The sequence below is a fragment of the Diadema setosum genome, chromosome 4 (assembly GCF_964275005.1).
Source record: "Diadema setosum chromosome 4, eeDiaSeto1, whole genome shotgun sequence".
Classification (NCBI taxonomy): Eukaryota; Metazoa; Echinodermata; class Echinoidea; order Diadematoida; family Diadematidae; genus Diadema; species Diadema setosum.
Window position 1 is genome coordinate 11,463,327 of NC_092688.1, and position 14,819 is coordinate 11,478,145.

At 36.2% G+C, this 14,819-nt stretch overlaps 2 protein-coding genes across 2 annotated transcripts in view; both read right to left on the reverse strand.

The window, feature by feature from the left end:
• The window catches only part of LOC140227610 (xanthine dehydrogenase/oxidase-like), a 28,282-nt gene extending 22,030 nt beyond the window's left edge, over nt 1–6,252 (reverse strand). Inside the window, exons 1-8 of the mRNA XM_072308027.1 lie at nt 6,207–6,252; nt 5,053–5,110; nt 4,321–4,417; nt 3,438–3,546; nt 2,227–2,415; nt 1,981–2,052; nt 1,155–1,229; nt 67–208 (exon numbers count right to left, since the gene is read on the reverse strand). Of these exons, the coding sequence (XP_072164128.1) occupies nt 67–208; nt 1,155–1,229; nt 1,981–2,052; nt 2,227–2,415; nt 3,438–3,546; nt 4,321–4,417; nt 5,053–5,110; nt 6,207–6,251 (787 nt within the window). The 5' untranslated portion in view covers nt 6,252. The remainder of the gene's footprint in view (nt 1–66; nt 209–1,154; nt 1,230–1,980; nt 2,053–2,226; nt 2,416–3,437; nt 3,547–4,320; nt 4,418–5,052; nt 5,111–6,206) is intronic.
• Nucleotides 6,253–10,513: 4,261 nt separating this feature from the next.
• The window catches only part of LOC140227611 (uncharacterized), a 29,683-nt gene continuing 25,377 nt past the window's right edge, over nt 10,514–14,819 (reverse strand). The window contains exons 21-22 of the mRNA XM_072308028.1: nt 14,347–14,427; nt 10,514–13,865 (exon numbers count right to left, since the gene is read on the reverse strand). Coding sequence (XP_072164129.1) covers nt 13,782–13,865; nt 14,347–14,427 — 165 coding nt within the window. The 3' untranslated portion in view covers nt 10,514–13,781. The remainder of the gene's footprint in view (nt 13,866–14,346; nt 14,428–14,819) is intronic.

Consider the following 14,819-nt stretch of genomic DNA (forward strand, 5'->3'; position numbering starts at 1 on the left):
GTCTTAACCAAGGGTTATGAAGCTAAAAGATGACATTAAAAAAAAGCCCAGAAAAAGCCCCCTCACCCATAATGGTATTCCCAACTATCATTGGAGCATCTTGATGCTGTTTCTTCAGATGCAAGAGTTCCTCCAGGGATGCTGGGATCATCCACCTGACTCTGTCCCTCTCGAAAGTCACAGATTTGGTTAACTCTGTGCTGTTGGTCTGCAATTGAAGATGAGAGCAAACTGATGGTTGCCTACAGAAAGTTCTACTGCAATAAGAGATAGCAGTAGGATATAATAACAATGACATCACCGCATACATACATGGTGTCGCTAATCCATGTATAAAACCAGTGGATTACTGGTATTACTTTGGTGAGGGAATGCAGGTAAACATTTCAGTCATCGACCTGACCACAACTGATAAAATCATAAATTCAATTGTCATGCCAAATTCCTGTTACTTAAATTATGTTCAGATGATACCCTCATTCAGAAGTTCCCTTCATATTTGTCGCATATAGATAGATATTCAAATCACACACACACACACACACAAAAGCTTTTTAGAGACTCAACAATACAATTGTAACGTAATTCTGATGATTCTATCTCATGTGGCAACATGCATAAACACTGTAAAGCAATTATCGGCTGTCTCCATGGTATCTAATATTTAAGAAAGTTACTACCTCAGTACCTGTAAATTTTATGGCATGAGACTAACGCATACTTGAATGTCTAAATTTAAAAGAAAATTTATTAATATTTTTTTTTTTGCTACATTAATATGCTTCTTGTGTTTTCAGTTGATGTCATATGATACTTAAAATTGATTATCTCAACACTATTATGAGGAAAAAGTGATACTTAAAATTGATTATCTCAACACTATTATGAGGAGAAAGTGATACTTACAATTGATTATCTCAACACTATTATGAGGAAAAAGTGATACTTAAAATTGATTATCTCAACATTATTATGAGGAAAAAGTGATACTTAAAATTGATTATCTCAACACTATTATGAGGAAAAAGTGATACTTAAAATTTATTATCTCAACACTATTATGAGGAAAAAGTAAAAGCAGGACAGAGAGGACAATGTTTCAAGATCACTCTTGGCATTAAAAAAAAATCAAAAAATGATAAGAAGCTGTTTACCAATAATTCTGGTGGAAATATAGGCTCCTGAGTCGGATCATATGATGTATCACTTTGATGAACAGTCTCTGACACCTGGCATGATTATATACATAAAAAGAATGGTTTACTCTTGACAATGATTACAATAGATAGCTGATATTCAATAATTTGATATATTGTTTCAATATATAATTTTCTTACCCACTTCATTACATGATGTAAGTGTTATCACATTTTGTGTACTAGAGATCAGTATAGGTTTAATTCAATATTTATCAAGTGGTCATTCCTGCAGATAAAGTGGGTTATCTACAGAAGATATAAACATAGCACATATGTGCACTCTCTGTGGGTTGAAAACTTGATTTGATATGAGCCTGGTGTTATGGCACTTGAATCAAACAATGTTTTTGTTTGGTTGTTTGCTTGTTTGTTTGTTCATTTGTTTGTTTATACTTTGTTACAGTTTCGAGCATCCTCCACCATCAAGAAACATTTGCAAACTTTGCATGGTAGCTGCCTCATTAGCAGAAAAGTGATAGATATATGGATAGATAGGTAAGTAGATGAACAGATGCATATATAGAGGAAAAATATATATGTATTACACACATAGATTTACTTATTCATTTACTTACATGCAGTATCAAATAAATATATATCTAAAAAATAGATATTCAAACAGAATGAATTAATTAAGAATGTGTAATTCACTATATCCAGGTTCAAGACAGACAAAGAGAAAGAAAAAGAGACTAACAGACTGACAGGTAAACAAAAAGCTAGATTGGAGCACTATACCAAGCTTCTTTTTCCTTTTCTACCACGAATTCCTGCTGCTTACTTCGCTTGCTGTGAAAAGCTGCTCAGGTTCCTTATCCTTTGCCTTTTCCTGTCTCGCACACTCACAGTTTTCCTGTTGGGACATAAACGTAAACATGATCATCAAAATGTCTTCATTTTCATCCTTTGCAACACGCTCAACATTTCTCATGCATATGCACACAAAGACAATTTCTAACATTTAAGACTTCCTGGAAGAATATCACAGTCACACTCTCTGCTTAAAATGTAACGATATTTCGCCCACCCCACAGAACGATCTGAAGCTATCCAGGATGGGCCTGTAGCTGGAGCATCGGCAGAGGTTGCCTTCGACGGACGTCAAGACATCCTCCATGGTTGGTCTGGGATTATTCCGGAGCAGGGTGTACATGGACATCATGATGCCCGGACTGCAGAAATGACAGAGATTGGTCCGGCTCTTCGCGAGGCATTCCTGCAATCACAAATGGTTGTAAAGGTTGAGACTGCCAGTGTATCTCATGATAACTTTGTGATCTTGTATCATATGCTAGAACAAAACTTTATTTCTACACGCAACTTTTACTCAGTCCAAATCAACAACTGTATTCTCTCAGATTTTTTCCACTATGAAGAAACTCACAGCTGCATTGAAAACTTATGAGACCAACAAATAGGCTAGGTACATGTGAAAATTACATTTTGTTTATCACTTTTTTTTTTTCAAAAAATGCATTCTGGGGGGCGTTTCAAGAAAGGTCTTGTCGGATAAAATATCTGACAAGTCAATTATATCCGACAAGTTTTGAGAAATTCTTTAGTCTGGCTGATTTCTCTGAACTTGTCGCATATAATTGACTTGTCAGATATTTTACCCGACAAGACCTTTCATGAAACGCCCCCCTGAAATGTGACTGTCTTAAATTGTGTCAGAACTAAGTGCTACACAGTTTCTGGTCATGGGTCAAATATTCTGACATTTCATATTGGCTAAGAGATTCATTGTTTGTCAAGACCTTTTTTTTTGAACGAATGCTATTGATGAGTGCATCTATTGGACACCAAATTAAAATGTGTTATATTAGAAGATTTAAAGTTAATATGAGATCTAGACTTTACAAGTGACAATATCTAATCATAGAGGTTCACTATTAAGTAGCTGATGAAATTATAAAACCACAATCTCTTATTTGAAAATCTCACTGAGACATCATGGAAATTAAGTAAAAACAAAAATGGATTAATGGAAATTTATGTTTTCCAAGATTTTTTTTACAGGAGTTGAACATTAAGCTCCTTCTTGAAAGAAAGGGGATTATTCTGTGTTCTTTGGATACAACTGCTGTTGGAATCCTATTCCCTGCTTGATTTTTGCTTTGTTAATGAATAACTACATTGTAAGTTTGCAGTTATGACTGAAAAGATCAAAGACTTCTGGATATTTCAAAGAGGGAATTCTGGAAACAATAGAAAATTTGAGAGGTTGTAATGTCTCACCTGTACGGCATGCAGTCCAGTCCCGGCACTGCCCAGACCCTCTATCGTCGTGACTGCCTTGCCATGGATCAGGCAAAGTGGGTAGAGGCACGCCATCACCGCCATGTGGCTGAAATATTGAAGGACACCATGGCAAAGTGAAATTTAAGTGCTGAGCAGGGGCTGCAGAACATTTTTAAATGGTGGTGGAGGTGGTGATGAGGGTAGGGGTCCAAGGGCATATCAGGCTGGGGACCTGGGGCTGGGGGCAAAACCCTGTGAAAATCATAATTATTCTGATGGGTTTGTAAATTGTACGATATTTCAAAATAATCTTTTATTTAATGAACATATGAATATTAATGTTTCTCACTTGAAAACTGAGATTAAAACCAGGACATGTTCTTTCTGGCTGATTTATGAACATAAGTTCCCCCTCTCTTTCTCAACAAAGAAGAAAACATAGAATATGGGCATTGATGTATACTCTGCAAAATTGGGACTTTGCCAAGTCGAACCACTGAATGAACGTAAGCTCTGTCACTGCCAAAATACAGGGCCATTCGGTGAAGTTCAGCCAAAGTTTAGTCAACAACAAATGGGAGCAAAGAACAAAAATCCCAAGCAAAATTGCTTGTATGCAAGATCCATGAACTCGACCCTGCATGCACTGAGTAGCCTATAGCAGGTAAGTCGTACAGCTTCACAATCCTGAAAGGAAGAAAAATGCATTTGTGTAGTCTTCCTGACATTTTTTTTCTAATCCTTGGTTCATGTTCATTCATACCTCAATCTCAGTGTAAAATTGCAGCAACCTGAAAGCAAGTTACAATGATGACAAGATGAAAAACTGCTTTAAAGATGAAAAACTGCAATAGTGGAGGAACTGGCCCCAGTCCATTACCTGATCTCCTTTGTTGTGGGGTGAGCGGAAGACACCATCACTGTGCAGGATCCACATCCCCCTTGATTGCATCCTGCTTTGGTCCCAGTGAGACGCACTGGTGGATTACATCATCACACAGAAGATATCGCTGTCAAGGCTTGAACACAGACTAGCATCCCCATGTCATACCATGCACCAACCTGATCCAGGTCACTGCATGACTCAGAAGCTTGGTCATGAGCCAGGCCTTGACCATCAGATTTTGCCTATGATCATGAAGAGGGCGTTTCCTGTCTTAACTATACACGAGCAGACTGCTTCCCAAACATGACATTTTATTTCAAAAATACTCCAACGTTTGTAGTGGGATTACCACTTTAAGGTGTCATATTTAAATCAATGAAGATTAAGGTGCAAATATTCAATTCTAAATGTACCAATAAACCATCACATATGGACAGGCAGCGATATACACAGAGAAGGAAAAAATGATGTATACAGCATGTGCAAATCTCTTTAGAAGTGCAATATTCTTAAACCCATTGAGGATGGACTGATTCTTCTACAACATATATTTCTCAAAGACACCTGCCCAAGTATACTCAAGACTTGTCTTCAACAAGTTAAAGTGAAGGACACACTTTTATCAAATGGAGACCTATGCAAGACATTCATAACATTTTTTTTTTTTGAAGACAGGTAAGATATGAACATATCTTTACAAGGACAAAAAGATCTATTAAAGGATACATTTTGACCTGAGATAATCCAGCAGTGTCATGTCTGGGTCAACGTCCTTTTCTTTGATCTGCCCGAAATAAAAATACAAGCAAGTATTTCATAGCAAGTTAGAGTGACTAAAACACTATTTTGGATGTAATTTGAACAAAAATCCACACACATTTTCATTACATCAGTGTTGCCTGTCAGAACATTCATCCTGCCTGGTGAGTTATTCCCTGGACATCAATATTTTGCTGAAATTTTCTCTCTTGATTAAAATGTTTAAATAGTTGCCTAGCAACAGTGGGAAAAAAAATAATGGCAGAGTCCTCAGACACTAGAGCAGAGCTAAATACTGAAGAGGCTACCCTGCATAAGTATATAAGACCATACCATTGTTATCATTAATTATTATCATTATTATTAGATACCATCATTACCACTATCATTATATCATCATCTTCGTCATCATTACATCAATACTAAGTTATGTAGGTGGTATATCATATTGTCATGTCCAGCATTCAAAAACCAACAATCTTAACTATATGTCCTAATTCTAGCAGTAGGAGTGGACAGAAGAAGTTAAGGACTTAAGGAGTGAATCTTAACCCATTGAGGACAGGCCAATTTTGCTATAACATGCATTTTCCATAGATACCTACTCGAATATACTCAGGACTCATCTTCAGTGGGTTAATAAGTACTTGCTTAAACCCAATTTTCAGTTTCCACTTCATTTGAGTAACAAACAAATTCCGACTTCATTAAAATCCCCCAGTTGTTGTTGTCTTTGTTCTTGTTCTTGTTGTTTAACCCAGTGCACCTTGAGTGACAAATTGTCAGAAAATGCCCATTTGAATAATATTAAATTTGTTTCTTTGTGCCTTATACACACAATGCTTTTTCAAAGTGATAACTTTAGATCAAGGAATATTTTCCTATGATATCAAAACACTACATGGCAAATGGTCTGCTATCACATTCCATATGCATCACTCATGCACTTATTTATACTGTCTGGTGTTTGACTATATAATCCACAGAATTTGATGGGCCTAACGATAAATTACATGCAGATTATTTGTTTAATCCATTAGGAGAGAAGGCTGTGACCCTTGCCACATAGAGAATCTTGGTACCAGAGCAAAAGAGATAATGGTAGAGTAATTTTCACTTACCCTGATTCCATTGCAGAAGAAAACCAGTGTGCCAGATCTTGCCATCTTGATCAGTCCCACTAGTGTAAGAATTTCATATACAGAATACAGCAATATCTTTAGTCAAAACAACACAATGACTATTTGGATTCAAATTTTAACTTCATTGCATATCGATCTCCTAGAGCAATTAGGAATAGCATAATTTAACCACACTTAGGCCTACCTTCTTTTCTCTTTTTTTTTTTCTTTTTTTTTGTTGTCAATAACCAAATATGTAAAAGTAATGAAAAATCACTTGTGGCTCATTCTCAGTAAAAGCGTTCAAATACGGAATTTTGGTGTCGCCGACATTCCATGACAGTTTGCGGTTCCCTGAAACCCATTAGATACTATTTAAATGTTTATGATATATCACGAGGACCTTATTTGTTAAAAGTAAACACGATCAAATGCGGTTGTCTGCCTTTTTGTATAAAATTTTGCTGTTGAACTTCGTTAAGACCCCCAAAACGCAGTGTCGCCGGCTATTTTAGAAGTATGTTTTATTGCTCCTCTCCGTCCACAAACACACTTTCCAAATATCATTTTCATGGACGATGAGCATATCATATGTGTTAATCACAATACTCGAAAAGTTCCAAAATTTTTATTGACTTCTTTTTTTATAGCCTTTTGAAACCTGTCGCCAAGTTCACCGCCAGATACGTTACCAGTTTCTTTAGTGTTATAGCATTGCGAAAATAACAAGACTATGCAATGACCCTGTGTATATGAAACCCTGAGGATATACTTCGTACATTGCAAATACTTAGATTTTTGGTGCAACAGCTATTTATTGAGAATACGGTACAATGTTTGAAATATCGGTTTTCTACATTTTTATTTGGACAGATACGTTATATACATTTCACGCCACCCACTGCGACAGATATTGCAATGTCAGACAAATTGTATGCTATACATTACTCCTCGGAATGACGCATCGATTCAACATTAAAGTTTAGTACAAGTGAGAAATATTTGGTAGATATCGCTCTCATAATAACATGATCGACCATATACGTTACCACAGATACGTTACCGCAGATACGTGACCGAATTTTGCTCATTGGTCTTGTGCTTTCAGGGGATCAAATCTGGTCAAAATTCATCCCTACACATTACATGCTTCGTTTTGTTGGACCTCAGGATTATATTCTTACACCAAAAGGACAGAGAGGTGAAAAGGAGCAACACTTCCACATGATTTTTCTTTCTGCGCCAGTGTCTCACAACTTAATGCCAAGTTTTCCGACAGATACGTTACCACATAATCAAAATGCTGAAAAAAAAATGTAAATGTTTTGACAAACAAATCGTTGTGTGCTCACAAACTCAAAAGTTCTATTCTATAAAACCCAGCCACTTTATATTCTATGCAACAACTTTGAACGTTTATTTTACAAGACGAAGCTATGTTTCAGCATATCAGTTTTTTGCTTTTCAGATTTAGCAGATACGTTACGTATAATTCAGGGCACCCACGGTGACAAATAATGTTATGTAAAACAACGTGTTCATAAAAAAATTCTGCATAGAATGACACTTCCATAAAAAATTAAAGTTATGTTCAAATGAAGAACATTCAGTAGAAATTGCTCTGTAACTTCACCGACAGATTCATTTACGGTACGCCAGATATGTTACCAAACTTTGAAAGAGTAAAAAGTAGTTTATGAAAAGCCTCCGAGAAAAGTTTCAGTGTTCTGTTGCATATTTATTCTAGTGTTTGTCAACATAGATGAAGAACTACTCAAGATTCATTGATAAGTTGAGCAATTATTTATTCATTTTCATTAAAAGGGGTGAGCCAAATACGTTACCATAGGCCAAACAACTTTTTAGTATATCGAGTTCATAGAGACTGTACCTACTTCCTTCTAAGTGCCTGCAAAAATATATTTTTTAAACCTTGTTTGCATTATCCATTAAAACTTAATGAATATTTATAGTCAGATGGATAAATACATTCAGACGTAAGATGAGAATATTCTGTGAATGAAGAACTCAGCTTTCACATTTAGGCCTCTTTTCCATTTCATTTCATAGTCTAAATATTACGGTACAATGTTTGAAATGCTTAATTTTGGCTTACATCATTCATTTTTACATCAATTCATAAGGTAAATAATCAAACAGGTGATATTCATTAATTCATACACAACTAAGATTATTACTTATATTTTACCAGATACGTTACCAAAGGCGATTCAATGTTTTTCAATAGTTATTTCCCCAGGGAAGCAATTCATATTTGTTTCCTGTGGAAATTCCAGATCGGATCGTTCCCTTTGCATGATTTGTGGGATTTGAAACTTAATTTGTAAGCGAAATTTGTTAAAAATACAAAGTGAATCTTAAGATTATATTTTATTTCAGCAAAAAACATATTTCAACCTTCCACACAGAAATGATTTCTACCAATTAGCTGGATGACATCTTTACCTCTTGAAAAACCCCAATATCTTTAGGGGGGACAGATGTCTTTTCGTGAACAGAAATTGGATCAAAACAATAAATTTAATTCAAAGTTAGGAGTCCATTACAACATGTAAATTTGCGGTAACGTATCTGATTGGTGATCAAAAATCATATATGATGCTCTATTTCAATTCATTTTTATAATACTCAATGAATGGCCATCATTTAGCATGTTCCACTTTTTGTTTCGTATTTGGCCGGTTTTGAAGTTACCAAAAACACATCTTTGAATGTATTTCTTTGTGGTTGATTTTTCGGTTTTACTCACATGGAATTGAACACTTAATCTGAGAATGGCCCTTGTAGTCCACGAGTATCTAAATATCCAAGTATCTAGATGAGGCAGTTTGCATAGGCAGCCAGGGCAAGTGAGCAGACAGAACTTAAAATTCCCTGATGCTGCACCCGGCAGCCTATTAAGCACAATGTCAAATGAGCAAGTGTAAAAGGAGCGTGACAGAAAATAGTCTTGATTCGAGGGTCAGATCATACTGGATTATGTTTCCAGCAATAAGTCGAAGATGGATAACATACAAAAATACACTCATTCATTTGAAACCCCATCGCAGAAGGGGTGGGGATTAGTTTGTTTACATTATAGCTTGTCTGGCAGTACTGCGCACAGTAAACGCATGTGCGGAGGCGGCAGCGGGGATTACCCTACCAATACCACCAGCCCGCATTTTGCATCTGTTACCACTCGACGTACACGATCAGGTCGTCTGCATCGCCTGTGTACATAACGCATCCAACGCACTTTCCATGCATGTTGCTATGCGTGAGAATAAAATTTACCTACCGTAAATCAAATCGAACGATGTAGTCCATTCTCCGTCTTGGAGAATGAATACTCACGTGAAAGGCACCAGATTAGATATCGGTGTGTTTCAGCACCTCGTGTGACACATGCAGAACGGCACGACCCAGCCGGCCAGCAGCGCCAGCGGGTTCTTCTATCCAAGTGTTTATCCCACCTCCCTGGATCAATGCTTGTCGTGTTTCCTGAACACTGTTTCCTGAACTCTGCGCTCCGTTGATCCACCGCTACAGCAAGACGATGCAAGCAATCTTGCACACAGGCACGTATGCGACACGGATCGCGGTCTGCTATGTGGTTACGAGGTCCCCTGGAGGGATTGGTCGTGCGCGTAATGCCAGCTACTCTGTGGGCGTGGCCCATTGACACCAGCCTCCTGTTATGGTCGACTGGTTCTTGTGAAGTACATGTATTCATATTCTTTCCAGTTATGACTGAAATTTACTGGGAAAAACAAAAGCAAAGTAGGAGCAATAGAAACTATATAAAATAACAAAACTTTGGGGAATTTTAAATAGATTGCAATTAGATTAGTCTGCAGCGAGATATTTTTGATTCACAATTATGGCTTCAAGTAGTTATCTATTTTCCTCTCTCCCCACATTGAACATATAGATATAAGCATGAATATATTATACATTTATGTATGTATGTATTGTGTGCAAGCACTCTATCATTTTTTATTTTCCATGTCAATACAAAGCAAATGAAGTCCTAGATTAGCATTCCTTCAAGCAAATTTTCCTACAGCCGCTCAACCATCAACAATGGCAATGATAATTATACAATTGTTTATTGGCACCCTCTCTCTCTCCCTCTCCCTCCCTAACCCCCCCCCCCTCTCTCTCTCTCTCTCCATCTTTATCTCTTTTTTCCCTCTCCTCTCCTTCCATTCTTTTTCCTCTTTTTTTTTTTCTTTCACTCATCTCGATCTCTATTATCTGCTATTTCAAGAAAACTGACAAGGAAAGAATCAGACTCATTTGAATTTTAGTTATGAGGTGCAAGTGAGAATATATTGTACATGAAGTAACATTCTCGCTTTACAATATGGTACAGCACCGTGAGTGTAATTAAGAAGCACCTGTATTAATTTGTGGCTGTGTATAGTGTAATACTGAATTCAGTAGGGTGCATGGTAAGTTTATATGGCTATATTCAACTTCACCAAATTGGAGGTATACAAAGGGTAACAGAACACAGAGTAGCATAGAGGAATGAACACTAAAACTTGAGAAGTAGGCCTCCTTATAGTGGGCATTACCAACCACTGGACCTTTCCTAATAAGATATTTTTGATCACCCACCCAAAACTTTACTTTTACACTTCCACATAATTCTTTTCATTCTCTTCATATTAGATTTTGCTTTTTGTGAACACTTGTCCAGCCTGAAATGCACTGTATTCATTAAATTGAACAGCAGTTTTGGATAACAAAGCTTGATCATATGCCGGGTGATTATAGAACAATACTTTGTAGATGAATAGGTCATACAGTACCAATGTTAACCAGGAATGTGTACATTTGGTGATGAGTGAAATGTAGCCATTCTCCTCACTGATTACAGTGCATTAACTCACATGACTAGATTATACATATTTACATATCTACAAATTCAGACAACACATATGAGAAGTCACAAAATGCATGGACTGCAACACTGAATATCAAAGATTTCACTGTCAAAGACCTAACACAGTACAATTGTAACAGCATTTTTACTGACACAAAACATACTAACATATGAAAATATATCAGGACACATTTGTGCAGGCATGACTTGTCTTATTCTTTGCATAAAAGACTATAGCAATCATTCATCTGACATCTGTTTTTGTGTTGTCCAACATTATACAAGAGATGGAGATAGCATTGGCCTCTTTGCAAAGTTTGTAACAAAATCCTATCCCTTCTAACTCACTATTTATTGTACCTTTGATTTAAAACACACACAAAAAAAAGACAAGACATTGAATGATCATAACATTACTAATACTATATAAACACAAAAACAAAACAGAGAATCATCATAACATTACTTTATCCTGATCTACATAATATGTATTTACATTTGAGCATATCTTCTGAAAAGGCAAGAGCACTTTTACTTCAACAGACAAAAAGCAAAACCAAAATAGTGAAGTTACATTTGTGAGCACTCTAGTAAACCACAAACTTTCATGGTTGCTAATTTTCAGAATGGAGAAACAGCTTTCAGATAAGAGCATATTTGTGTGGAGATAGTGTTCATTCTTTAGCTGTGTAGAAGTATGAAATGTAAATGTAAATTTGTATGATAACCAAAATTGCATCTTGTTTGCAATGAACAATACCGGTAATAGATAGCACTTTGTTAAAGTATCAATTTGAGGTAATAGTAAAATCTTTGCTTCGCTTGCTCTGAGATGTACACTACCTGAAGACGAAAAGAAACTTTTTTGTTTGTGATAACTGAAAATACATCAGTTGTAAATAAGAGTATCTGAAGTTACTAAGTCCATGCTTTTCTATGAGAGATATGTAATTTATGTTACAAACATATGACAATCCTGGATATGTTTTACTTTCCTTTGAAAGCTCTTACATATCAAATTTAGATCAGAAAAATTTGGAGAAGCTACATCACTATATATTTGTGCAAAGATGGTACAGACTAGGTCACTGACTATTTGGTCTATTGCAACATATATTTACTTAACATATTAGATACTATGACGATTGACGACTGAAAAACTACAATAATCGTAAAGAATCAACACTAAATACATTCTTTCTCAAACAAGTACAATTCTTTTCTTTCTTTTTTTCATAGAGGGAACTTCACAATATTCCTACTCATCAGCCGCTGAACACAGACAAATATAAGGAGATATTTCCTCAATTTCAGGTCCAAGTTATCTTACAACATAGAGCAGAATTGCTAACAAATGATAAACACCATCTTCCTGTACATAAACATGTATTTACACTTTTAGGAGGCAAATGATGAGGTGAAAAACAACCATAGATACAATGTCATATCAAAGTCAACCTGGGATTTCATATCAAACTTTACAAAAGGGACATAAAATACAATTATCAAGATGCTAATGCAGTTGACGACACAACACCAATATCAATAATCTATGAAATGTGATTCTTACAATGATCAACATCTTTGGAAAAAAAAAAATCTTACAGCAATGTACATTCAGCTTGGTTTAAAATTTATTTATGCATGTCCAATGGTCATATGATAACCAACAAGCCTACAGCACACGACAAATTGATTAGCAAAGTTATTCTTTTACATATTTACCGTAAGCTCCTTCACATATTTTGTGTAAGTATTAACATTAAACCCTATCAGAGTTAACTAACATCAAGTGGCAGTACGTTACAGTAATGCTTAGACTACTTTATGCCACCATGAGGTATATTTTGCATCTTCAGTAGAAGGTCAACACACTACATTACACAACCAGAGATGGAGGCTTCTCTACAGCATGGAAAAAAAAAAAAGTTACCTAGGTATACATTTCATTACTTTTACTCTGAGACGCAAAACTTATAGGACGTATGTCAAATATTTCCACAAAAAAAAAAAAACTTTTCTCATCTGAGCACATGGCAACTTTATTTTGCTGCCAAGTCTTGACAATTGACACTGTTTATGCACTCTACCGAATAGAAACAAAAATATTTGGTTTTAATAAGAGATCTCAAGTTTTGACGGACAAGGTTGGCAATTGTTTTCTAATCTACATAATGACAAAAACAACTAGAGAACTGGATTCACAATAGAAAACAAAATCATATCCCGAGGTTGCAATCTGAAGATCAACTGCCTGTTGATGCCCGACAACCAAAACACTAGCACACCATTAATAGGCAATACTAACCAAGGAACTGAATGTGTGGTTATTACAGTCTTGAGGCTATCTTTTTCTTTTGGTGGCCTGATCATCTTTCCCTAAAAAGTGGTGGCCTGCCATCTATTTCTGGTACCCTGGGCCATCGGGCCACGGCTAATGTGGAGCCCTGGGTTATCTATTCTTACAATGCCACACCAAAAATATACTCTCACTATTTTTGTCATTCATTCCTGGGAATAGATAGCATGTACTCATATCACTCATTTATCTTTTGTTTAAACCAGTCTGAGGGATTAACTCCTTTGGTGTCAGACAAGCATCTCCCCAAGGAGGATGGAACCAGGCAAAGATGCATGTTGAAACACTGGCATGATGAGGGTTAACGGAAAGTGGCCACGCCCTACTTTCCACCACCAAAGATCTCCCACAGGAGTCTTAGGTTCTCGTCCTGCTGACAGGTGGAAGAAGGAACTTTCTCCAGAACCTGAGGAAAGCAAAGGAGATTTCAGGATAGTGGGTTGTGAAACATTACATAACTCTTTGCCACAATCTTTCAGCATCATCAGTCTAGACAATGTATACATGGAAAATTTCACAGTATTTTGATTTTCACAAATGTTGCAAGTCAACTGAATGCCTCCCCTAATACAAATGGGCTGCAACATACCCTCTGTAAGGTAGGAAGTCCATAAAATGTTTTCCTGAAATGGGATAATAGTACTTACCAGTATTTCTCATTCTTTCACTGCGGTTGTCGAAAGTGAATTCAACCTTTTGCTAAATCGTCTTCTTAGTTCCAGTTTGCAACATATCATATTAACCAAATACAAACTACAACTATGTGGCATATGCGGTACCTAACTAGTATGTATCTTCCAAATCATCTGGCAACCTATTCATACAACCTCCCCCTCCCCCCCCCCCCCATACTTCTTTTAAAAAAAACTTTCAATAGCTGCTCTCACCTTTCTGCAGTGCTCAAAGACTTGATCAAGACGATGGATCTCAGATTCTGCCTTCTTCCAGTTTCCTTCCAGCACCTTCATCTGTGAGACAGTCATAAATTTTTGTAAAAAATTGAATAATGATAATGTTCATTATCTATAATAATAAGCAATATAAAATTTGGTATCAAAAATATTCTTATGGGAAAAAATGCATACTCTACTCTGGTTTGACAACCTAAAGATTATACACACTTATGCGTAGTATGTCAATCAAATATCTAACAAATGTATCTTTTTTTAATTGTGATGAAGAAAAAACATTTTCAATATTGTAAAAGAGTACTATTTGACTGCTCTGATTTTAGCACAAATAGAAAAAGAGGCATTGCAATATACAGAGTGACATCTCAACCAATCTGGTTATTGCCTTGGATATTACTCTATCAAATATAGTGGTAGCCATGATGACAGTCTTTGGAGTCAGATGATTT